At 40.1% G+C, this 24384-nt stretch overlaps 1 protein-coding gene and 1 non-coding gene across 2 annotated transcripts; one reads left to right on the forward strand and one right to left on the reverse strand.

Annotated features, from left to right (window-relative positions):
- Nucleotides 1–6153: 6153 nt before the first annotated feature.
- On the forward strand, nt 6154–19073 carry LOC149281208 (vomeronasal type-2 receptor 26-like). Its single transcript, XM_089499555.1, has 7 exons — nt 6154–6158; nt 7315–7606; nt 13975–14347; nt 14598–14635; nt 17470–17700; nt 17935–18058; nt 18169–19073. The coding sequence occupies exons 1-7, from the start codon at nt 6154–6156 to the stop codon at nt 19071–19073; spliced, it is 1968 nt and encodes a 655-aa protein (XP_089355681.1).
- LOC149281209 (small nucleolar RNA SNORA35) lies at nt 10508–10637 on the reverse strand. The gene has a single exon (XR_016278064.1). It is a non-coding gene; the product is annotated as a small nucleolar RNA SNORA35 (small nucleolar RNA).
- Nucleotides 19074–24384: the final 5311 nt, after the last annotated feature.

The raw sequence follows: 24384 nt of genomic DNA on the forward strand, positions 1-24384 counted from the left end.
GCGCAAACAGAGCCGGTCCATACATGGGTCTGCTAGGTCAATGGGACCCAGGCGGTATTTTGATAGGGGCGGCAATCACAGGAACCACCCTGCCAGCTCTCCCTAGAAGTGGACTGAACTGCCAGCCTCTGCAGGAGCAGGGCTGGTTGGGGAGATCATGGATCTCTATTTAATCAGCACAGAATAAAGGGAGCACGTCACTCCTCTATTTCACCGCTCCCTCACAAAACTTGCTGGCTATTGATGCTGAGTGCCGGGATATGATGTCAAATCTCAGCACTGAAGCCGCACACACAGCGATGGAACACTGAAACAGAGGTCTGTAGGAATTCATCTCACGCGTCCACCACAAAACTTAAGAAAGGTAAAATATGGGGAGAAAAGAGAGATAATGAATAAGGGGAGAGAAGGGAAAAAACTGAGGAGATAATGAGAAGGAGGAGAGATGGGGGAAAGGGTAAAGATAAAAAGAAAGACGTAGATTAAAAAGTATATTTATAAAGCAACACAGGGATAAAGAGAAAGGAGGGTGATTTTGACAGATGAGGAGAAAGATGGGGAGTAAAAGGAGAGAAAATGAGAAGGGGAGAGATAAGGAGAAATGGAGAAAGAAAAGAGATGAGATAATCCAAAATGCTGTTAGATTTAATCTATTTGCACGACTTTGAGGCTGACATATTTAATTTAAAAGAAATGTATGTGGGAGACAGCATTTCATCCTTGGACCCAGGCAGCACAATGTCTTGGGCCAGCCCTGGGCCAAAAGCAGCTGCCCCTTGAGCCTACAGTCAGAAGAAGGGAAGATTGCACTAACTCTGACAGTCTGCTCCTAATCTGCAAGGGCAGTGCAGCAAGTATACGTGACCCCTGCATTGAGCAACCCCCTGCCAGTGGGTAAATGTGTGTATGGATTTAAGTGGAGATACCTCACTGGCCACTTTATTAGGTACACCTTACTAGTACTGGGTTGGACCCCCTTTTGCCTTCAAAACTACCTGCATTCTTCGTGGCATACTTTCAGAGTGCTGGCGTGACATGACCTTCCGGTGCTCCACCATAGAAGCCCCAGTGGAAGTACTGGACAGCAGCAGCGGAGGATGTCTGAGCGCATTACGAAGACACTCACGGCTGCCATAGAGTAGGATGTCCTGCAGGGGGCTTGGATCCTCCTCTCTTACAGCCGGTGAACCTCCGCTGCTGCCGACACTTCCACTGGGGCTTCTATGGTGGAGCGTCGGCGGAAGTGGCAGGCAGCAGCAGAGGTTGTCTACGTGCATCTTGCAGATGGCTGCCCCCACTAGACACCAGGGAGTCTGGAGCACGGGGGACAAGTCTGAGGAAACGTTGGTAAGTCGGGGGGGTAGAGTGGCATATCTGGGGGGCAGAGTGGCATATCAATAAGTAAGGTGCATTATGAAGGGGGGACCTTAAAATGGCTATCGGTTTTCAAACTTTCTGTTTGTATGTAACATATCCTGTCAATAGCAGGACTAACTGTATAATAAATACAAAAAATTTTAAAATACATTTATTCTTGTTCATTAGATGAAATACTGTTTTACCATTCCACTAATGGATTATAGGGTGTGGCCTATAATCGGGCCAATACGGTATATATATATATATATAGCCCCACAGATTTTTCCTGCACCTCAGGGACTTTTGAACTTTGGCACCTGAGTCATTGGCTGAGCGGTCATGTGACCAATTAAGCCTAAGGGGAGACCCCAGAGCTGCAGCAGTGTGGGACACAGAAGGAGAAGGACACGCTGCAGCAGTTAAGTTCCGCCACAGCTTTCCTCTGTGCTGTGAATTCAGTGTGATTTCAGTGTGGATCCAGTGTGTGCTGCCGGCTGCACCCTCAGAGGGAAAGCTGAGGGAGCAGGAACCAGACACAGAAAATGGCTGACAGACCCTGGAGGTTACCTTAGGCCTATGCAGCTAAAAAGTGGTAAAGAGTCTACTCTGTCCTGTCACGCTGATAGGGCATCCTGTCTATTACAGACAGTAATACAGAGTTACTCATCCTTCTGTCTGCAGTAATACGTGTTTTAAACAATGTGGATTACCTTAAACACGTCTGTGCACCAGCTGGCACCCATCAGCCATTAGGGTGAAGTCCGAACGCAGGTCTGCAGGTGGTTTGGGAGGGTGTTGGGCCTTGATAGACATATCTTGGTGTGTTTAGTCAGCCACTGTATTATCTGCATTACTTTATCTGCCATTTATTAGTTAATATATCCTCATATTGCTTTACTGTGTGTTGTAGTCATTTATTATGTTCCTGCTTGGGAAACCCATCCATGTCCTAGATGCCCGGTCAGGTGGAGGCACTGCCAATGCTTTAATAAAGTAGCTTTAGATATATGTAGAGGGATCATGCGAAAAATGTATAATAATTTGGGGAAAGCTGTCATTTTAAACGCGGCTATTCGACCCAACCAGGATAAATTAAGATAAATGGCCCATAAATTAAAGTATTTTTTTATGTCTACCCCCAGTTCAGATACGTTGGTTAGAATAATTTGTTTAATAGTATTAGTCAGTTTTATCCTTAGATACTCTATATAGTGCATTTTCCAGACAAAATCATATTGTTGTTTCAGAGTATTTACAGTGCTTTGTGGGAGACTTAACGTCATAGCTTGAGGGTTTTTTTCAGTGTTTATGGTCAGATATTTTACTATAGTTTTCTAATATATTAAATAATGAAGGGATTGATTTTTGAGGTTCAGTAATGGTTAATAAAATACCATCTGCAGAGAAATGAAATTGTAATGTATTTAGTTCAGGTATGGGAAAATCTGCTATATCTCCAGAATGATGTATTTTTATAGCTAATGCCTCTAATGCCAATACATATAATATCGGGGACAATGGGCACCCCTGTCTTGTTCTATTTGAGATAATAATGTCCTTCAAATCCTTCAAAACAAATCCTTAATTTAAAACATTTGCTACTGGGGAAGAGTATGTTGCCATTATAGCTCTGACAAACATAGAGGGGAAGCCACATTTTTGTAGTGTTGGTTTAAGATAATGCCAATTTGGTCTGTCAAATGCTTTTTCAGCATCTCGTGAAAGAATTACACAGGGATTTTTTTTTCTCCAAATCTGAATGACAATCAATTTTATCGCGTTATCAGATGCTTGTCTACCTTTACAGTTTTAAATCACTGCTGACGTCACCCGGAAGGTCATCAGAGGACAGGATATCCCCTGTAGGGTCTGTCTAAACCCTGCTGGAAAATCTGATCGCTCCGATGAGCCACTGATCACAGACACTGTGTGATCGGTGCAGTAGGATCGCAGGGAGGAGAGTGAGAATACAAATCAAAAGAAAAAAAAAGTAATTTTTTTCAACAATAAAAAGATCTCTAAAATAATACAATAAATAATAATTAAAAAACAAAGTGAGATAAGTGATGTCATTGTGACATCACTGGAATTAATAAGATGTTCAAGAGGTCCCTAACCATACTGCACTGATAAAAAAATAAAAAATAAAAATTTTTATAAAAAAAAGAAAAACTTACATCCCATTGCCCTAAAATCTAAAAGGTATAAACCCCCTGCCCCCATTCACAACCCCCAAACACGTTAAGCCATAAGTATAAAAAATACTACCCTATAGGGTACTATATGTAAATTCCTCCAGGACTTGAGGTACCAAAAACCAGGGACTGAAGGGGTTAAAGGCCTGAAATATAACTTGGTGGGGTGAAGTTTTTGACTAGCCTGTTAAGTTAACTCTGTCACAGGCTAACTTGGAGACTGGCAAGTGCAACATATTTCATGTACGAAGATAGTAGGGCCCGTGCTCTAAGTACTTTCCATCCCACCAAAAACCAAACCCCGCCTACCCCAAATAACCACAGACACAGTTGTATAATAACAGGTCACAGCTTTATTAACTCAAACATCATACTGTATTAACCTATTACCAAACATAACTTTCATATACTATCACCTCAAACCATTGATTACTAAATAACTTAATGCAACCCAATACTGTACAGAAACCTTGCCAGCCCCCTTTCCAGGCTTTTACCACCAATGGTAATTACCTCCCCCCCATTAAGTATAAAAGTTCCAGACCAACTATTACTAATCACCAGCCAGCCTTAAACTCAATGGGCATGCCAACTGCAACACTAACTGCCGCCTGCCCCGACCTCGTACTTCCCTATTTTGGCTTTGGTTTTTGGCTTGCTTTCTCTTTACCATCTTGTGAGTCCTGTCTACCGTCTCTGCTACGTGGGTCCAGCTCTCCTGCGTTCCCCAGGGCCTTGTCTAACATACAGTCCCAGACCTGCAAAGACATGCCACCCGTCATGACCACGTTGTTGGTAGATACATAAGTTCAACAGGTCACCAAAAGGGCGCCAATTATCCCGTGAGGACACTCCACCCCCACCACACCGACAAGCAATCAAACAGCACTCACGCTTACTTATACATGAGCCCTGTCCATTAATCTATGCTACTTCAATGGACCTAGTAACTTTTCAAGGAAAAAAATATATAAACTGAATGTATTTGTTGTGGGTGAGCTATCGGTCTATAGACTACAAAACTGCAAATACTTTTTACTTACTCTTACCTTTTCTTAATAATCCAAAATGACTATGCGCATTAATTTATAATATGCAAGGTTCTGAAATATTTTGCCTGGACCTGGGTTGGGAGTCCACAATCTGAAAATCATGACAGGATCAAAAAGGCTGATAACTAGGCATATACCAGATAGGTATGCGTTGTATTTTACATTACTGTTAATGTATATTAAACATGAAAATGGACCAAAAACGATTCGGACAAATATTTTTGTTTCATTTTTGGACAACAAATTTGGGTTCTTGCCATTTTGGAGGATATTTTATATTCAGAAACAAAATTTGTTGTCATTCACCCTTATTCAGTCTCTCATGCTCTTTCATACTCTCTCAAACTCACACTCTCATTCATGTTCTCTTACACTCTCATTCACGATCTCTGAACATCTCCCTACTGATTGCTTCTGTGTCTGTGCCCCCCTTTCCCCTTGTTTCTTCGCCCACTTCTCCGTCGTGACCTCGCGGGGAACTTTCGCAAAAGGGCAGGGCCTCAGGGCACATTCTCTCCCCGATTGGGCAGTAAAATTTTTATTTTATGTTTTTTTCCAGCAGACACTATCTTCTTTTTGGAGGCAGTTGGTGGTGCCCTGCCTGGGAAAGGTTATTTTGATTGACCTTCTGCTGGAACTGAAAGAAGGTCAGTTGTGTGAAAAAGAAAGTAAACTGTCTTTGAATTCTATGGTTTTACATATCGGGACATAATAACAATCATGTTCCTTAGTACACTGTGTCATGATTTATTCAACTGTCTTATACATAAACGTGCATATGATGGCTGTAGTCACATTAAATAGTCATTAATTATTTTTGAATTATTCTAATGTATAGAATATATTTGATGTATTTCTGTGTCTTAAACCTTCTTTAATGTCCAATAATCACAAAACCCAAATATATTTATTTAAATTCTTATTTTTCATTTGTATTTTTACTATTTGCAATATACTGTAAATGACTATGATAATTGCACTGAACTTTTAACTGTACAGAATAATTGTGCATTTTTTATTTAGCTGTGAATTCACTTGGTGATTGATCTCATGTGCACATTAGATATTTGGAGAACAGGCCAGAATAGCGATTCCCAACACACAGATGTATGAGCTTAATTCAGAATGCTGGTAAATGTATTACGCCTTAGTGTATAAAACAAGGGCACCGGAGTCGCTTTTAATTCATTTACAGGAGACACAGACTGCATCTCACCATGTACTGAAACATGCAGCTGAACCCTGCACACATCATGATATTCTGTATTATGCTGGGATATATTGCATTGTCCAGAATAATAATATTTAAATCTATGACCGGATTGTATTCATTTAGTGTGTTACTGATTATGCTTGGTCTGTGTTTGACACCTTGCAAATCTGCAACAAAAAACTCAGAATCGGCCTGTAAATTACAAATAAGGCAAGCATTCGACGACTATGAATTTTTTCAAGATGGAGATGTTATAATCGGAGGAGTATTCACTGTACATTCGGCTGTGCAGGATTTTCAGTTTACAAAAATACCTCTGGAGCACATGATCTGTATGGCGTAAGTTATCTTTACTAGATATTATAAAAACTGTGGAATCCTTTTTTTTTAATCTGGTGGCTGGACATGGCACCACCATACCTAGGCAGCCTATTAAGACACCTAATTGTTGGGATTCAGAAAACAGATACCCTTCTAGATGTGCTGTAAGCAGATGAGAAACACAAGGAGATCAGGGGTGTCCTTATTCAGAAGTTCTGCTGGCGCTTCTATATCAGGAGGGAACATGACATGCAAAGGGGGGGCATGAAAAGTTCTTTTACACTTACATACAGTTAAAAGCATTGTTCCTATTACTGTTAAATACCCAAATTGTTGCCAGTAATAATTATTCTATGAACTATAAACAGTAATTCAGATTTTTTCAGGGAATGTTGAATTGTCACATGACATAAAAGTAGTCATGGTTTATTTTGCAATGAAAACTGGAAAGGATTTTTTAATGTTTAAGTGTGTTTACAGATTAAAATAAGCAAGGTAAATGTATTGAAGCCTCAGCTTGTGTCTATATCATGGACAAAGGTATCTTAACTACTTTTTCTCAAGATGACTGTTCTTTATCTCTTCCCTTTTTGTTATTGCTATTTTTTTGTTGATGTGCTCAGACAGCCTTTATTTTAAAAAAAAAATGAACTTTAGAAAAGGAAAGCTATGAGATAATGCTGGCCCTGCAACACTGATCTATTGATAATATCTCCAAAATTATTAAACTGCTTGCCAAGCAAAATGCGCAGGCCGAAGGTAGTGTTACTTAATTTCATTTTGATAGAGTTGGAGACGGTTTCCCTGCAACAGCACAGACATGAAGGGGATTAAAAAAATATGAAAACTAGAATTCTATGTATTTTTCTCCCCGTAAAATACTTTTGTGCAATATCTCCAGCATGAATGCAAATTGTGCCACCCTTTCCCATCATAGAAATAGAAGCTGTATTATAGGTTTTAGAAGTAATTTATAAAATGCACCAATCTACCAAGTGGCAGCAGTACCTCTCACTTTACTACCGATTTCTAACACACGGAAATAATGCCTATAAACTGTTATTAATCACCAGTGGCCTTTTCATTTACTTACATGGATTCACATTATGGTTATGATTATTAATCAATTTGTGAAACTAATTTAGCACAAATGTCCAACTGTCTATTTCCATAGGCCTTTCTACCTTTGGTACGCACATGTCCGCATCTTTCTTTTTACCATTGAACAAATTAATAATGATACAGATATTTTACCAAATATCACGCTGGGATACCATCTTTATGATTCTTGCTTAGATACAAGGAAGGCTGTAAAAAGTGTTTTACAAATTTTATCTGGACCTGGGAAGACCATCCCTAATTATTCCTGTTCTGAACATGGGAAGGTGGCTGGTTTTATTGGAGATCACTATTCAGTCACCACTGTGCCCATAGCGCAAATACTCGGGATATATGGTCATACACAGGTGAGTCCATTCAAATCTGATCGAATTAAATGCCAGTCTTTTTCTCTAGTGGCTGTGACTTGTAGATTGCAATTACCGAGACACTGAATTAGAGATTCATTGCCTTATCAACAGATGTAAAAGCAAACCATAGACAGAACTTATAGAAAGTATTTGTTTTGCTGAGGATATCACATTGGAGTGCAAATGCAGGTTCTGGTCTGCTTTTTAGGGTAGGCTTAGGGGGCATAGTGACCACATGTTTGGTTCTCTTTAATCTAGCATAGCAAATTTAGTTTTTCCATCAAGGTACTTTAACCCTTTAAAAATGTACGGGGTGGCGGTGCAATGCAACAACGACAAAGCCTGTACGTGTTTTCGCCACGATCTGCGGCTTTGCAGCATTGAAAGGGCAATGGAGCCCACCTCACTATTCAGTGTGATTAGTAAAAAAAATAAAAGATTTTTTATGCGCAAGTCCTACAATTAGCGCTATATCTTCACAAAAATTCCCACATGGAAAGAGTTAAAATATTGGCATTTTAAATGCCCATAGGGTGCCTAGTTTTAAAAAACAAAATGCATGATTTGATGGGGAAAATTGAATTGGCCGGCTTCCAAGATGTCCCAAATACGGGACGTGGGCATAGACTGGTCAGATGTCTAAGTGGCAAAAAAATACACACCTCACAAAGATGGCCTTTTACCTCCCAAATAACCCAACAAACCCATGTGGGGTATCTCTGCACTCAGGAGATGTTTCTGAACAGATATTGGGGTGTTGTTTGGTAGTGACATATACCAGGAGCGGGGCATTTATACCTGGAGTAAACCATAAAGCTTAACAAAGGCTGGTGGTAGAATTAGTATATTGAAAGGGTTAAAATACCAGCATTTGAAATACCTTGGGTTGTCTAGTTTTCAAAAATATATGGTTTGATGAAGGAAATTGCATTGGCCGGCTTCAAAGTTACCCTAAATAGCGCATGGGGCAGAATGACCAGCTTTAGGGGAAAAATGGTTTTGAAATTGCAAAACGCTACTTGTACTTATTGCCCCATAACGTGCAGAAAAAAGCAAAAAAACCCCATAAAAACATTAGGTATTTCTAAACTCAGGACAAATAGTAGAATCTATTTAGCAGATGTTTTCATTAGTTTTTGCAGATGAGTAAAACATTTTTAAAAAAAGGGAGAAAAAGTATTTTTTTTTACAAAAAATCACCATATTTTATAATTTTTTATAGTAAATTAGATGATATGATAAAAATAATGGTATCTAAAGAAAGCCCTGTTTGTCCTGAAAAAAACCCCCAATATATAATGTGTGTGGGTGCACAAAATGAGAAACAAGAATATTACAGCTAAACAGCAATGCTGAAAAATGTTAAAATAGCCTTTGTCCCAAAATGTACTACGAGTAAGAAACAGTATTGCCATTAAGGGGTTACTCAGCGGTAGGTACAAAGAAATTTTGTAGTCAGTTCCACAAAAAAAGAGTTCCACAAAAAAAGAGATTTAAGGACAAGGTCACAAATAGCTAAAACAGGAAAGCAGGACACTTTACTAAAGTAAAGCAGCTGACAACTTTCCAGCAAATAGACCACAGAATATACAATTTTTAAAAAAGAACACCACCAGAAGATGATAATAGTAATACTACTACAACAGAGGAGAATACAAAAGTTACAATATATTTGAGAAAGATCAAAATGTGTCTCTTAATCTGAGAGGACTGAGCGCTACAAGGGATGCTTGTATTTTATTTTATTTTATTTTGTATTTTATTATGTCTACGTTTTCCCAGCAGCCAAGAAAATGCTTGTAAGAATTGTAATCTTGATTATGATTGGGTTTTCAGAGCAACCTGCCTAGCTCAATAAGTAGAACACAAGACTCTTATTGATGTATTCAAGTTAACCCATTAAGGACCGGGCTTATTTTTTATTTTTGTACCCTGTGGGACTGAGGCTGTTTTAACACTTTTGCGGTCCTTGTGTTCAGCTATAATTTTCTCCTCACCCATTTAGTGTACCCACACAAGTTATATATTGTTTTTTTCAGGACAAGATGGGCTTTCTTCAGATATCATTATTTTGATCATATCATCTTATTTACTGTAAAAAAAAAAACATGGTGAAAAATTGAAAAAAAACACCTTTTATGACTTTTATTTGAAAAATCTTTTACTCACCTAAAAAAGCAAATAAAAAACTAGCTAAATAGATTCTACTACTTGTCCTGAGTTTAGAAATACCCAATGTTTTTATGTTTTTTTTGCTGTTTTTTGTAAGTTATAAGGACAAGCAGCGTTTTATGATTTCCAAACCTTTTTGAAAAAATCTCGTCAGTCTGCCTCCATCTCCTCTTTGGAACATCTTTGAAGCCGATTAACTCAATTTAACCCTGTCAAACCATATATTTTTGAAAACTAGACACCCCAATATGTGTCCAGCAACATCTCCTGAGTACAGCAATCCACCACATGCATGGGTTTGTCATATTGTTTGGCTGGTAAAAGGCTACTTTTGGGGCATGCGTAATTCAGGTTTTCAATACTGACTTTTAGCATCTGGTCATTCCGCCTCCATCTCCTCTTTGGAATATCTTTGAAGCCAGTTAACTCAATTTAACCCCATCAAACCATATATTTTTGAAAACTAGACACCCCAGGGTATTCCAAATGCTGTTATTTTAACCCTTTCCATGCACCAATTATACAACCACACTTTGTCAAACTATGTAATAGTAAATTTTTTTCCACACAAATTGTACTTTAGTTACAGATATACAGGTCCTGGTATATGTCACTGTCCTGAGTACAGCGATACCCCACATGCATGGGTTTGGCAGGTTGTGTGGGGGCTAAACTGTAACATTTGAGACATGCGTAATTCACTGTACAACATCCGGTCAAAACTTTTTTTGTACCCAACTTTCAGATGGGGCAGGCTACAAGAAAGCCTCGCCTTTCTCCAAGAAGGGATTTGATCTAGCACCGTTAAGCGATCCCTCAGCCATGGAATAGACACAGGGGACACTTGTCGCAGCAAAAAAACATCTAAAAAGCAGTAAATGGGGAAAAAAATACAAAAGTGGAGCAGGGAAAAAAAAATAAAAATGGGCAGCTGTGTGGTACAGCTTGAAGCAGTTACCAAGGCAGAGTGCAGGTTCTCCAGGGCAATCTGGACAGTAGAATGGGGTGTCCTTTCCTTGCCCCCTGCTGTAGCATACCCTGCATCTTTTTGGGGGATTCTGCTTCTTCTCTGTAGGAGGAATTTTAAAAATAAAATGGCCCCAATTCTGCTAGACTCCATCACCGCCCGGGGACCATGTGCATCTTGGTACAAGATATCCGAAATTACTCGAAGCTGAAATTGCAAAAAAGACATTCCGGCATTTGCTTTTTCGTGCAACAAAAAAGCATTGTAGGTTGCAATTTGCATCAGATAAATTGCAACCTTCTTGTACCAGGCCTTTGTCTTCCTCAAAATGAGGTAGGGCTGTAGGAGTTGATCTGACAGAAAAATCAGTAAGATAAAAGGTGCTGCTGCTATGGGATCAATCCCTAAGGACTGATCTACAGCAAAGGAGTGGTTAATGGTACCTAAAAATAATATGAAATTATATAAAATATAAAGTATAAAAAAATGTGGATAAAAATAAAAGTGCACAAACAGCAAAAAAGTGCTGATGTGCAATATCACTGCCAATGCAGTGATCAACGGTAAGGAAGGGGTTAAAATAAAAAGAGGGGCTCTTATAAGAGCCTTTGTGGATAATTTTTTTATAATATTTTTAAAAAAAAGTATACCTTTTTTTACCACGATCTGTCTCTCTCCCTCACTAAAAGCAAGTGATGGAGGGAGGCAGATCTTTACCGGTCAAAGGCAAATGTTTATAAACATTGCCTTTGACTGAGCAAATCAAGATCACTCTCCTGAGTGATATTTAGGCTTGGGGTGTCAATCACTGGATGCTGATGGCATCCAGCAACACCACCTAGTGATGAAAGCGATTTGAAATCGCTTCTGAGGCCATTGTCAGGAGAAGGGCAGCGCCATCTTGGACGGTAAGTTAACCATGGTGGCGCCCTGCCGCTAAAAGCTTAGTTTAAGAAACGATCAGAGGTCGTTTTTTCCACTTAGTTGGTGTTCTTGATTATATTTAAAAGACCTGCCGTCTTTGTTTTTTTTTGCGTGACAGTCCTGAACCGGCAAAGGTCGTGAAGGGGTTAAGGGTTGACTTTAAAGAGGTTGCATGTTAACACACTCAATAGAACTTGTGCATACATTGACATATACTTTCTTAGATCTGCCAGTGACTTTAAATGCTGTGAGATTAAAATAAAGTAATGCAACTTTATTTTAATTTAGTAGAAATGTTATGGAAATGCATATTAAAACACTTAAAAAACTTAAATAGGATGTCCTATTACCCAGGTGTGATAATTGCCCACTTCCTTGTCCACCTCTGTGAATGGTATGACAATAAAATAAGCTTTGGGGGTATATGGATCATCCTGTGCCACCCCCTCATCCCACTCCTAATAGGATTAGGGCATATAAAAGTTTAAATGTAAACCCTTGCCTTGACCCATTGCTACATCATGTGCCTCTCACCCTCTTTCAGTTTCTGCAATGTTTAAAAAAATATATAAGATTTTGTAAAAAAAAAAAACACCCTCCACAATAAAAATAATCTGAAAAAAGTTAAATGTTAAAAAAACCCAAAAAACAGTGGTACCCTATTGTCAGGAATGGGAGATGGAGGAGTCCGGTATGCAGGATAACCCTAAAGGTCAAAAAGCATAAACAGAGTCAGATTTACTAAATGCAGTGTAGTCCAGTACACGTAGCCGGGGTCAAGGTCATGGAAACCAGTGTAGTCCAGTACACGTAGCCGGAGTCAGGTGCATGGAAATAAGCGTCGTCCAAGATCAATAGCCAGAGTTGGTACACAAGAAATCAGGGAGAGCCGTTTAGTACCCAAGGTCAGGATTATGGAAGGCAGCGTAGTCAAAGGAGGAAGCTGGAGGCTTGATGCTGGATCTAGTACACGGACAGCGGGTACTCATGTGAGTGACTTCTTGGGGGTCCGGTATGCAGACCCTAACACCTATTAACCAAGGGATGCACGGGTTATGAGTGACCTCTGCTCTTAGTCCTCCAAGTGCATGAAGAGACAAGTTTTTTTTAAACCCTAGATGATATAGACCTTAAGTATGCCTACCCTTACACCCATCCTCAATTCAGGAGAATGTGTGCTCCTGAAACACACTATAAGAGACACATTTCTCTTGTATAGGGGGGCATTAAAAGTACCGTATTTGATCGATTATAAGACGACCCCCCAAATCTGAATATTAATTTAGAAAAAAAAAGAAAAAGCCTGAATATAAGACGACCCTATAGGAAAAAAGTTTTACCAGTAAATGTTAATTCATGTAAACTATTTTTCTTAATAAAAGCTATGATTGAGAAAAATATTTTGGTTTTATTTCCTTCTATTTTCCCACCTGCCCCCCCAGTTATGCACATCTGCCCCAGAAATGCCTTATACCCCCTATATGCCACTGTGCCCCATGAAATGCCTTTTGACCCCCTATGTGCCTCTCTGCCTCCAGAAATGCCTTATACCCCTATATGCCACTCTGGCATTAAGGGGTTAAAAGGCATTTCAGGAGGCAAAGTGGCGTATAGAGAGTTAAAAAGGCATTTCTGGAGGCAGAGTGGCATTAAGGGGGTTAAAAGGCATTTCATAGAACACTCTGCCTCCAGAAATGCCTTATGCCCCCCATTTAACACTCCCTCCCCCTCCCTCCTCCAAACTTACCGGTGCTTCTGACTCCCCTGTCATGTAGCCGGGGCAGCATGTAGAACTTACGCTGCAGCCGGAAGGAGGTGTGGCTAGCAGCGGGGGTTGTCTGCGTCCATCGCGCAGACCTTCCCCGACTATCAGAGAGATCTCTGATCTCTGACAGCCAGGGAAGGTCTGCGCGATGGACGCAGACAACCCCCGCTGCTAGCCACACCTCCTTCCGGCTGCACACCGGGTACTCAGAAGCACCGGTAAGTGGGGCGGGGGGGGGGAGACAGGAGGATCCAGGTCCCCTGCAGCTGCGGGGGATCTGGATCTTAGTCGTCTCATAGTCAGACCTATTTGAGGTCTGATTATAAGACGAGGTCGTCTAATAATCGAGCAAATACGTCAATTCCTTGACAATATTCATAGGTGGAAAGATTCTGGCCAGTGAGAGGACATGCGGTGTTTAGCAGAAATAAATGTTATACCCATCCTTGTTCCAAATGTAGTCTAGGAAAACAATACTTTAATGCATTGTATGATTATCAGAAGTTACAAATGATATAATGTTTTCATATTTTGTAGATCAGCTATGGAGCCACAGATTATTCATTAAGTGATCGACGTGTCTACCCGTACTTTTTCAGGGCCCTTCAGAATGAACATGTCCATTTCTTAATAATATCCGACCTTCTGAAACACTTTGGCTGGACCTGGGTTGGAATATTTACATCGGATGATGACGGTGGAAATCAACAGAGTCTTATTTTAACCAAATATCTCAATGATCAGGGTATTTGTGTTGCCTACACAATACATAGCAACAAGGGCATCAAAAATGATTTACATCACATCAGTGAAACTGTTAGAAAATCTTCTGCTCAAGTTATTGTGATTTGTGGAGCCTTAACATATGCTTCTATTAGCACACTGCTTGTCTTAAAAGATGTTTTTCACAGTAAGACACTAATTCTTCCCCCTTCCTGGGCTTCAAAGGAAGAAGTGTTTCTGACTAATACTGGCACATTTAATGGCAGTTTGGGTATTGAACACTCGCCTATATTGTTTCCTGGAACCAAAAATTATTTCGAAGATATCAAACCCTCCAAATTCCCGAACGATGGACTACTTGCAGATATTTATTCCCTATATTTCCAATGTTTGTCTTTAAGTTCATTGAAAAATAAAATATTAAGTTTTTTTTACAGAATATCTTTACGGAACTGTACTGAGACAAAACGATTCGGTAAACTTGGAATGGATTTATTTACCGGTGTTTCTCCACGAGTGCATTTTGCGGTAAATCTTATGGCTCATGCTGTGGAAAGCATGAATTTAAATTTGAATAAGGCGCCTTATAAAAGAGAAAAAAGAACAAATTTCAAACACCAGGTAAATATTAGAAAGACCCTATATGAGGAAATTTTTGTTATTTGACTCATTAATGAAGACGCCGTCAATCGCAATATTTAACAATATGCACTTAATTGATTACAAATATTAAAGAACATGGAACATCCATTAAACCATCCTCACATGGTGTGACACAGTGTGTTGCAAGTAACAGTTCACTAATTAACTAAATAGTGAACTGTTACTTGCAACACACTGTGTCACACCATGTGAGGATGGAGATATAGAGAAGTAAGTAGGGTCTAAGTAATATCCCCCAATCTTACATAGAAACAGAATTTGACGTCAGGTAAAAATCAATCGATATAGCTTTATGCCTATCGCATGTCTGTTTAACCCTTTACACCAGTGGTCCCCAACCTTTTTGGCACCAGGGACCGGTTTTGTGGAAGACAATTTTTCCACGGATTGGGGGCGGGGAGTTGTGGGTTTGATTTATGTGCATTACATTTATTGTGCATTTTACTTCTATTATTATTAAATTTAAAATGTAATGAAATATATTTGCAACTTCCCTGATTGTCTTTCCATCCATTAAAAGCACATAAAATTGTGGCACTCTGCCCCCAGATATGCTTTATGCTCCCCTGATATGACACTCTGCTCCCCTGATATGACACTCTGCCCCCCCTAGATATGCTTTATGCCCCCCCTAGATATACCACTCTGACCCCCCCCAACTTACCAATGCACCCCCAGACTCCCTGATGCCTAGTGGGGGCAGTCGATGCACAACGTTTTAGTATTAGACTGTGACCTCTTGGATGTAGCCATTTAAACAAAGTAACTAAAAACATGTCTTGTTTTCAGACGCCACAAAATGCCGTATTTGCTCGATTATAAGACGAGGGGTTTTTTCAGAGCAAGTGACTATGAGACTATGATCCAGATCCCCTGCAGCGCTGCAGGGGACCTGGATCCTCCTGTCTGGTAACCTCAGCTGCTGCTGGCACTTTTAACGGGCGTCTATCACCGAGCGCCGGCGAAAGCACGGGCAGCAGCGGAGGCTGTCTACGTGCGTACCTTTCCCGGCCTAGCGTTCCCTCCGCTCCGGGATAGCCTGCCCACTGCCGGGATAACCTGCCCACGGGGAAGCAGAGCTGGTTGGGGAGATCATTGATCTCTCTGTGACAGGGGGCGCTCCAGAAGCAAGACCGGCCCGTCCATGGGACCCCGGCAGCACTGGGCCGTCCCAAAGTCATCGGCGAATCCGGTAGACTTACCTCTTTAATTTTTGGGGTCACACAGCGTCACTGCGTAATCACGTGGGAGTGGGTATGTAAGTGGGTATATTAGTGTCTGGGTGTGTAAGTGGCCCCCTATATGCCACTCTGTCCCATGATATGCCTTTTAATCCCCTATATCCCAGAGTGGCATATAGGGGTATAAGGCATTTCTGGAGGCAGAGTGGCATATAGGGGGTATAAGGCATTTCTGGGGGCAGATGTGCATAACTGGGGGTAGATGTGCATAACTGGGGGCAGGTTGGGAAATAAAAGGAAATAAAAACAAAAAAAAGATTTCTCAATCATAGCTTTTATAAAATATGAAAAAGTTACATGAATGAATATTTACTAGTAAATTTTTTTCCTATAGGGTCATCTTATAATCAGGCTTTTTCTTTTTTTCCTAAATTAATATTCAGATTGTGGGGGGTCATCTTATAATCAAGGTCGTCTAATAATCGAGCAAATACAGTACTAATAGGCTTTCTCTTTCCTCTATGTTTATGTCTCGTATGCCTATGTCTTTTCCATTTTCAGTAAAACTTACCACCAACAAGCAACAGCTTGGGTAGCTAGCAACTGGTGAAAATAAAAAAAAAAAATCAAATGAATATTGTAAAAGAAAAAAAGAATGTCTGTAATTGATGTAATGTAGATCACTTCTAAGCAACAGGTTTAGGCCACTGACATTTATCAAAGAGACCTATCATTAATCACTGACCTAACGTGGCACTAATAAGTGACCAGACAGTAATCAGTTATGAAATATTTTAAAATAATAATAAAATTTATGTTTGAATGCTGGTGTTTTAATGATTTATGCCTGGTCACTATACGCATGTGGGGACTGCAGATATATGTCGCAGTGAAGGAGTTCCCTTCCCTTCTTAGCCCACATCCCGAACCTGGAACAGAAATTGAGAAGACCCTTTAAAGGTTGAAACACAACCTTTATTAATAAATCCTACTCTACTTATACATTCAGCATTGATTAATTTCTTTGGCACCTATCCTATCTACAAAAGGGGAGCGTCTAGTTTCCAAGGTTTAGTTGATGCTGCAGGCTCAAATTTTTGTCAGCTCGCAATTTAACGAATAGGATTATTTTCAAACGAAATCATTACTAGGAAGTGACTGGAAGTGTGCCTTTTTGTGTATTTTTTCATACAATAAGTTTAAGTTTATGTGAAAATCAATAAATGTTGCAAATATGTTTAGAGTGATGCATTCATATTAATATTGGTGTGCTGTTATGGGCAAACAAAGTTAAAATTGTGCTTGTTTCTGAGAGCCCAGTTGTCATGAACGCTACAATTCCCAATGACGGCAGCCCATTCACAAAAATGGTCACAGCTGTTTAAAATTTCATTTATTATACATTTTTACATAGAATTATTATATTATGTTATTATCTTAATACATCTTCTACTTCATTTAAAAGATACATCATTATATAAAGAATACAGATTATATACGGGGCTCGGACAAGCCAGTGCCTGTTTTTGATCAAGATGGTGAATATGTTCTCCCTTACATGCTTACAAATATTAAATTCACATCTGATTCAGTAAGAAATGACAGTCATGTAGGCCTGTATACTCCTTGGTATCCAAGTGGTCAGAGGCTTGCCATTAACACACATGTGATAACATGGAAGACCAACAACAATGAGGTCAGAAATTTAGAAATTATTAATGTAGTGTATGTAGTATGTCTAATTCCATTTCAATATTAACACTCATTCCATCCATAACCTCTCCTTCTGTTTTAGAATTTTTAATGAAATACCAGAATCACCCCCCCCCCCATAACCCTTACTGTAAATCTTCTGAATCAATCTGAATCAGCCTTAACAGTTTGGTCTGTAACAAAGATGTACGTTAATGAATTCATATTTGTTTGTCAGATTCCCCGATCTCAATGCTCAAATAATTGTTTACCTGGTCAGAGGAAAGTCCAGCTATTTGGAATACACTCCTGCTGCTACGACTGTGTTTATTGTTCAGAAGGAGAAATATCAAATGTTACTGGTATGTTAGACCTGCACTGAGTACTGAATCATTGGAATATTAAAATATTAACCTATAAACAGACTATTGCTCTCTATTGCTAACAATATATTACTTATCACTTTTTACAGACAGTGACAATTGTTTAAAATGCCCAGCAGATGAATGGCCAAATGAGAAAAAGGATCGATGTATTCCCAAAGTGGTGGAATTTCTATCCTATACAGATGATACCTTGACTGCAACAATGGCATCTGTCTCAGTTCTCTTTTGCTTAATTACTCTGGCAGTACTGAGATTTTTTATTTTACACTGGAATAACTATATTGTTAAAGCTAATAACAGGAACCTCAGCTTCATCCTCCTTGTTTCCATAATGCTGAGCTTCCTCTGTGTGTTTCTGTTCCTTGGACGGCCAGTGGATATAACCTGCATACTTCGCCAAACCTCCTTTGGAATCATCTTCTCCGTAGCTGTGTCTTCTGTGTTGGCCAAGACTATCATGGTCTGTATTGCTTTTAAAGCCACCAGGCCTGGCAGCAAGTGGAATAAATGTATCGGAGTCAAACTGCCAATTTTTATAGTCTTGTTCTGCTCGTTTATTCAAGTTCTAATTAATATCATTTGGTTGATTATTTCACCTCCCTTTCAGGAGCAGGACATGCAATCTTATCAGGGAAAGATCATCATTCAGTGTAACGAAGGCTCAGTTATTGCCTTTTACTCTGTCCTGGGTTATTTGGGGATCCTGGCAGCTGTTAGTTTTATTATAGCTTTTTTAGCTAGGACATTACCAGACAGTTTTAATGAGGCCAAGTACATCACCTTCAGCATGCTGGTGTTCTGTAGTGCTTGGATTGCAATGATTCCGGTTTATCTGAGCACCAAAGGGAAATACATGGTGGCTGTGGAGATCTTTGCCATATTAACCTCAAATGCGGGACTTTTGAGCTGTATATTTTTCCCTAAATGTTACATAATCCTTTTTAGGCCAGAAATGAATAGTAAGACATGTATGTTAAAGATTACTGATTAATAGTTTCCTGCCAACATATATGCTGCTTCTGGAATCCCATGTTATCATTTTCTGATTAATGGAGCTATTCTTGAAAACATCAATATGAATTCGAAAAAATACACTAAATGAAATTATACACAGGAGCATGCATCAATCTAAATGTTTATAGATACCTTATTGTATAGAGACTAGAACTACTTCACAGCTTTCAGCATAATTAAAGTCATTTTTCGCCATTGCCCCTGTTCAGGGATGTCTTTAACGTGGGGGCAATAGCGGGAGCTCCCCTGAGTCCATTCCTTACAGGGGGCGCAAACAGAGCCGGTCCATACATGGGTCTGCTAGGTCAATGGGACCCAGGCGGTATTTTGATAGGGGCGGCAATCACAGGAACCACCCTGCCAGCTCTCCCTAGAAGTGGACTGAACTGCCAGCCTCTGCAGGAGCAGGGCTGGTTGGGGAGATCATGGATCTCTATTTAATCAGCACAGAATAAAGGGAGCACGTCACTCCTCTATTTCACCGCTCCCTCACAAAACTTGCTGGCTATTGATGCTGAGTGCCGGGATATGATGTCAAATCTCAGCACTGAAGCCGCACACACAGCGATGGAACACTGAAACAGAGGTCTGTAGGAATTCATCTCACGCGTCCACCACAAAACTTAAGAAAGGTAAAATATGGGGAGAAAAGAGAGATAATGAATAAGGGGAGAGAAGGGAAAAAACTGAGGAGATAATGAGAAGGAGGAGAGATGGGGGAAAGGGTAAAGATAAAAAGAAAGACGTAGATTAAAAAGTATATTTATAAAGCAACACAGGGATAAAGAGAAAGGAGGGTGATTTTGACAGATGAGGAGAAAGATGGGGAGTAAAAGGAGAGAAAATGAGAAGGGGAGAGATAAGGAGAAATGGAGAAAGAAGAGAGATGAGATAATCCAAAATGCTGTTAGATTTAATCTATTTGCACGACTTTGAGGCTGACATATTTAATTTAAAAGAAATGTATGTGGGAGACAGCATTTCATCCTTGGACCCAGGCAGCACAATGTCTTGGGCCAGCCCTGGGCCAAAAGCAGCTGCCCCTTGAGCCTACAGTCAGAAGAAGGGAAGATTGCACTAACTCTGACAGTCTGCTCCTAATCTGCAAGGGCAGTGCAGCAAGTATACGTGACCCCTGCATTGAGCAACCGCCCTGCCAGTGGGTAAATGTGTGTATGGATTTAAGTGGAGATACCTCACTGGCCACTTTATTAGGTACACCTTACTAGTACTGGGTTGGACCCCCTTTTGCCTTCAAAACTACCTGCATTCTTCGTGGCATACTTTCAGAGTGCTGGCGTGACATGACCTTCCGGTGCTCCACCATAGAAGCCCCAGTGGAAGTACTGGACAGCAGCAGCGGAGGATGTCTGAGCGCATTACGAAGACACTCACGGCTGCCATAGAGTAGGATGTCCTGCAGGGGGCTTGGATCCTCCTCTCTTACAGCCGGTGAACCTCCGCTGCTGCCGACACTTCCACTGGGGCTTCTATGGTGGAGCGTCGGCGGAAGTGGCAGGCAGCAGCAGAGGTTGTCTACGTGCATCTTGCAGATGGCTGCCCCCACTAGACACCAGGGAGTCTGGAGCACGGGGGACAAGTCTGGGGAAACGTTGGTAAGTCGGGGGGGTAGAGTGGCATATCTGGGGGGCAGAGTGGCATATCAATAAGTAAGGTGCATTATGAAGGGGGGACCTTAAAATGGCTATCGGTTTTCAAACTTTCTGTTTGTATGTAATAGCAGGACTAACTGTATAATAAATACAAAAAATTTTAAAATACATTTATTCTTGTTCATTAGATGAAATACTGTTTTACCATTCCACTAATGGATTATAGGGTGTGGCCTATAATCGGGCCAATACGGTATATATATATATATATAGCCCCACAGATTTTTCCTGCACCTCAGGGACTTTTGAACTTTGGCACCTGAGTCATTGGCTGAGCGGTCATGTGACCAATTAAGCCTAAGGGGAGACCCCAGAGCTGCAGCAGTGTGGGACACAGAAGGAGAAGGACACGCTGCAGCAGTTAAGTTCCGCCACAGCTTTCCTCTGTGCTGTGAATTCAGTGTGATTTCAGTGTGGATCCAGTGTGTGCTGCCGGCTGCACCCTCAGAGGGAAAGCTGAGGGAGCAGGAACCAGACACAGAAAATGGCTGACAGACCCTGGAGGTTACCTTAGGCCTATGCAGCTAAAAAGTGGTAAAGAGTCTACTCTGTCCTGTCACGCTGATAGGGCATCCTGTCTATTACAGACAGTAATACAGAGTTACTCATCCTTCTGTCTGCAGTAATACGTGTTTTAAACATGTGGATTACCTTAAACACGTCTGTGCACCAGCTGGCACCCATCAGCCATTAGGGTGAAGTCCGAACGCAGGTCTGCAGGTGGTTTGGGAGGGTGTTGGGCCTTGATAGACATATCTTGGTGTGTTTAGTCAGCCACTGTATTATCTGCATTACTTTATCTGCCATTTATTAGTTAATATATCCTCATATTGCTTTACTGTGTGTTGTAGTCATTTATTATGTTCCTGCTTGGGAAACCCATCCATGTCCTAGATGCCCGGTCAGGTGGAGGCACTGCCAATGCTTTAATAAAGTAGCTTTAGATATATGTAGAGGGATCATGCGAAAAATGTATAATAATTTGGGGAAAGCTGTCATTTTAAACGCGGCTATTCGACCCAACCAGGATAAATTAAGATAAATGGCCCATAAATTAAAGTATTTTTTTATGTCTACCCCCAGTTCAGATACGTTGGTTAGAATAATTTGTTTAATAGTATTAGTCAGTTTTATCCTTAGATACTCTATATAGTGCATTTTCCAGACAAAATCATATTGTTGTTTCAGAGTATTTACAGTGCTTTGTGGGAGACTTAACGTCATAGCTTGAGGGTTTTTTTCAGTGTTTATGGTCAGATATTTTACTATAGTTTTCTAATATATTAAATAATGAAGGGATTGATTTTTGAGGTTCAGTAATGGTTAATAAAATACCATCTGCAGAGAAATGAAATTGTAATGTATTTAGTTCAGGTATGGGAAAATCTGCTATATCTCCAGAATGATGTATTTTTATAGCTAATGCCTCTAATGCCAATACATATAATATCGGGGACAATGGGCACCCCTGTCTTGTTCTATTTGAGATAATAATGTCCTTCAAATCCTTCAAAACAAATCCTTAATTTAAAACATTTGCTACTGGGGAAGAGTATGTTGCCATTATAGCTCTGACAAACATAGAGGGGAAGCCACATTTTTGTAGTGTTGGTTTAAGATAATGCCAATTTGGTCTGTCAAATGCTTTTTCAGCATCTCGTGAAAGAATTACACAGGGATTTTTTTTTCTCCAAATCTGAATGACAATCAATTTTATCGCGTTATCAGATGCTTGTCTACCTTTACAGTTTTAAATCACTGCTGACGTCACCCGGAAGGTCATCAGAGGACAGGATATCCCCTGTAGGGTCTGTCTAAACCCTGCTGGAAAATCTGATCGCTCCGATGAGCCACTGATCACAGACACTGTGTGATCGGTGCAGTAGGATCGCAGGGAGGAGAGTGAGAATACAAATCAAAAGAAAAAAAAAGTAATTTTTTTCAACAATAAAAAGATCTCTAAAATAATACAATAAATAATAATTAAAAAACAAAGTGAGATAAGTGATGTCATTGTGACATCACTGGAATTAATAAGATGTTCAAGAGGTCCCTAACCATACTGCACTGATAAAAAAATAAAAAATAAAATTTTTTATAAAAAAAAGAAAAACTTACATCCCATTGCCCTAAAATCTAAAAGGTATAAACCCCCTGCCCCCATTCACAACCCCCAAACACGTTAAGCCATAAGTATAAAAAATACTACCCTATAGGGTACTATATGTAAATTCCTCCAGGACTTGAGGTACCAAAAACCAGGGACTGAAGGGGTTAAAGGCCTGAAATATAACTTGGTGGGGTGAAGATTTTGACTAGCCTGTTAAGTTAACTCTGTCACAGGCTAACTTGGAGACTGGCAAGTGCAACATATTTCATGTACGAAGATAGTAGGGCCCGTGCTCTAAGTACTTTCCATCCCACCAAAAACCAAACCCCGCCTACCCCAAATAACCACAGACACAGTTGTATAATAACAGGTCACAGCTTTATTAACTCAAACATCATACTGTATTAACCTATTACCAAACATAACTTTCATATACTATCACCTCAAACCATTAATTACTAAATAACTTAATGCAACCCAATACTGTACAGAAACCTTGCCAGCCCCCTTTCCAGGCTTTTACCACCAATGGTAATTACCTCCCCCCCATTAAGTATAAAAGTTCCAGACCAACTATTACTAATCACCTGCCAGCCTTAAACTCAATGGGCATGCCAACTGACCACGTTGTTGGTAGATACATAAGTTCAACAGGTCACCAAAAGGGCGCCAATTATCCCGTGAGGACACTCCACCCCCACCACACCGACAAGCAATCAAACAGCACTCACGCTTACTCATACATGAGCCCTGTCCATTAATCTATGCTACTTCAATGGACCTAGTAACTTTTCAAGGAAAAAAATATATAAACTGAATGTATTTGTTGTGGGTGAGCTATCGGTCTATAGACTACAAAACTGCAAATACTTTTTACTTACTCTTACCTTTTCTTAATAATCCAAAATGACTATGCGCATTAATTTATAATATGCAAGGTTCTGAAATATTTTGCCTGGACCTGGGTTGGGAGTCCACAATCTGAAAATCATGACAGGATCAAAAAGGCTGATAACTAGGCATATACCAGATAGGTATGCGTTGTATTTTACATTACTGTTAATGTATATTAAACATGAAAATGGACCAAAAACGATTCGGACAAATATTTTTGTTTCATTTTTGGACAACAAATTTGGTTTCTTGCCATTTTGGAGGATATTTTATATTCAGAAACAAAATTTGTTGTCATTCACCCTTATTCAGTCTCTCATGCTCTTTCATACTCTCTCAAACTCACACTCTCATTCATGTTCTCTTACACTCTCATTCACGATCTCTGAACATCTCCCTACTGATTGCTTCTGTGTCTGTGCCCCCCTTTCCCCTTGTTTCTTCGCCCACTTCTCCGTCGTGACCTCGCGGGGAACTTTCGCAAAAGGGCAGGGCCTCAGGGCACATTCTCTCCCCGATTGGGCAGTAAAATTTTTATTTTATGTTTTTTTCCAGCAGACACTATCTTCTTTTTGGAGGCAGTTGGTGGTGCCCTGCCTGGGAAAGGTTAT

The sequence above is a fragment of the Sceloporus occidentalis genome, unplaced genomic scaffold (genome assembly GCF_023333645.1).
Source record: "Sceloporus occidentalis isolate IW3139 unplaced genomic scaffold, rSceOcc1.0.p SCAF_137, whole genome shotgun sequence".
Lineage (NCBI taxonomy): Eukaryota > Metazoa > Chordata > Lepidosauria > Squamata > Phrynosomatidae > Sceloporus > Sceloporus occidentalis.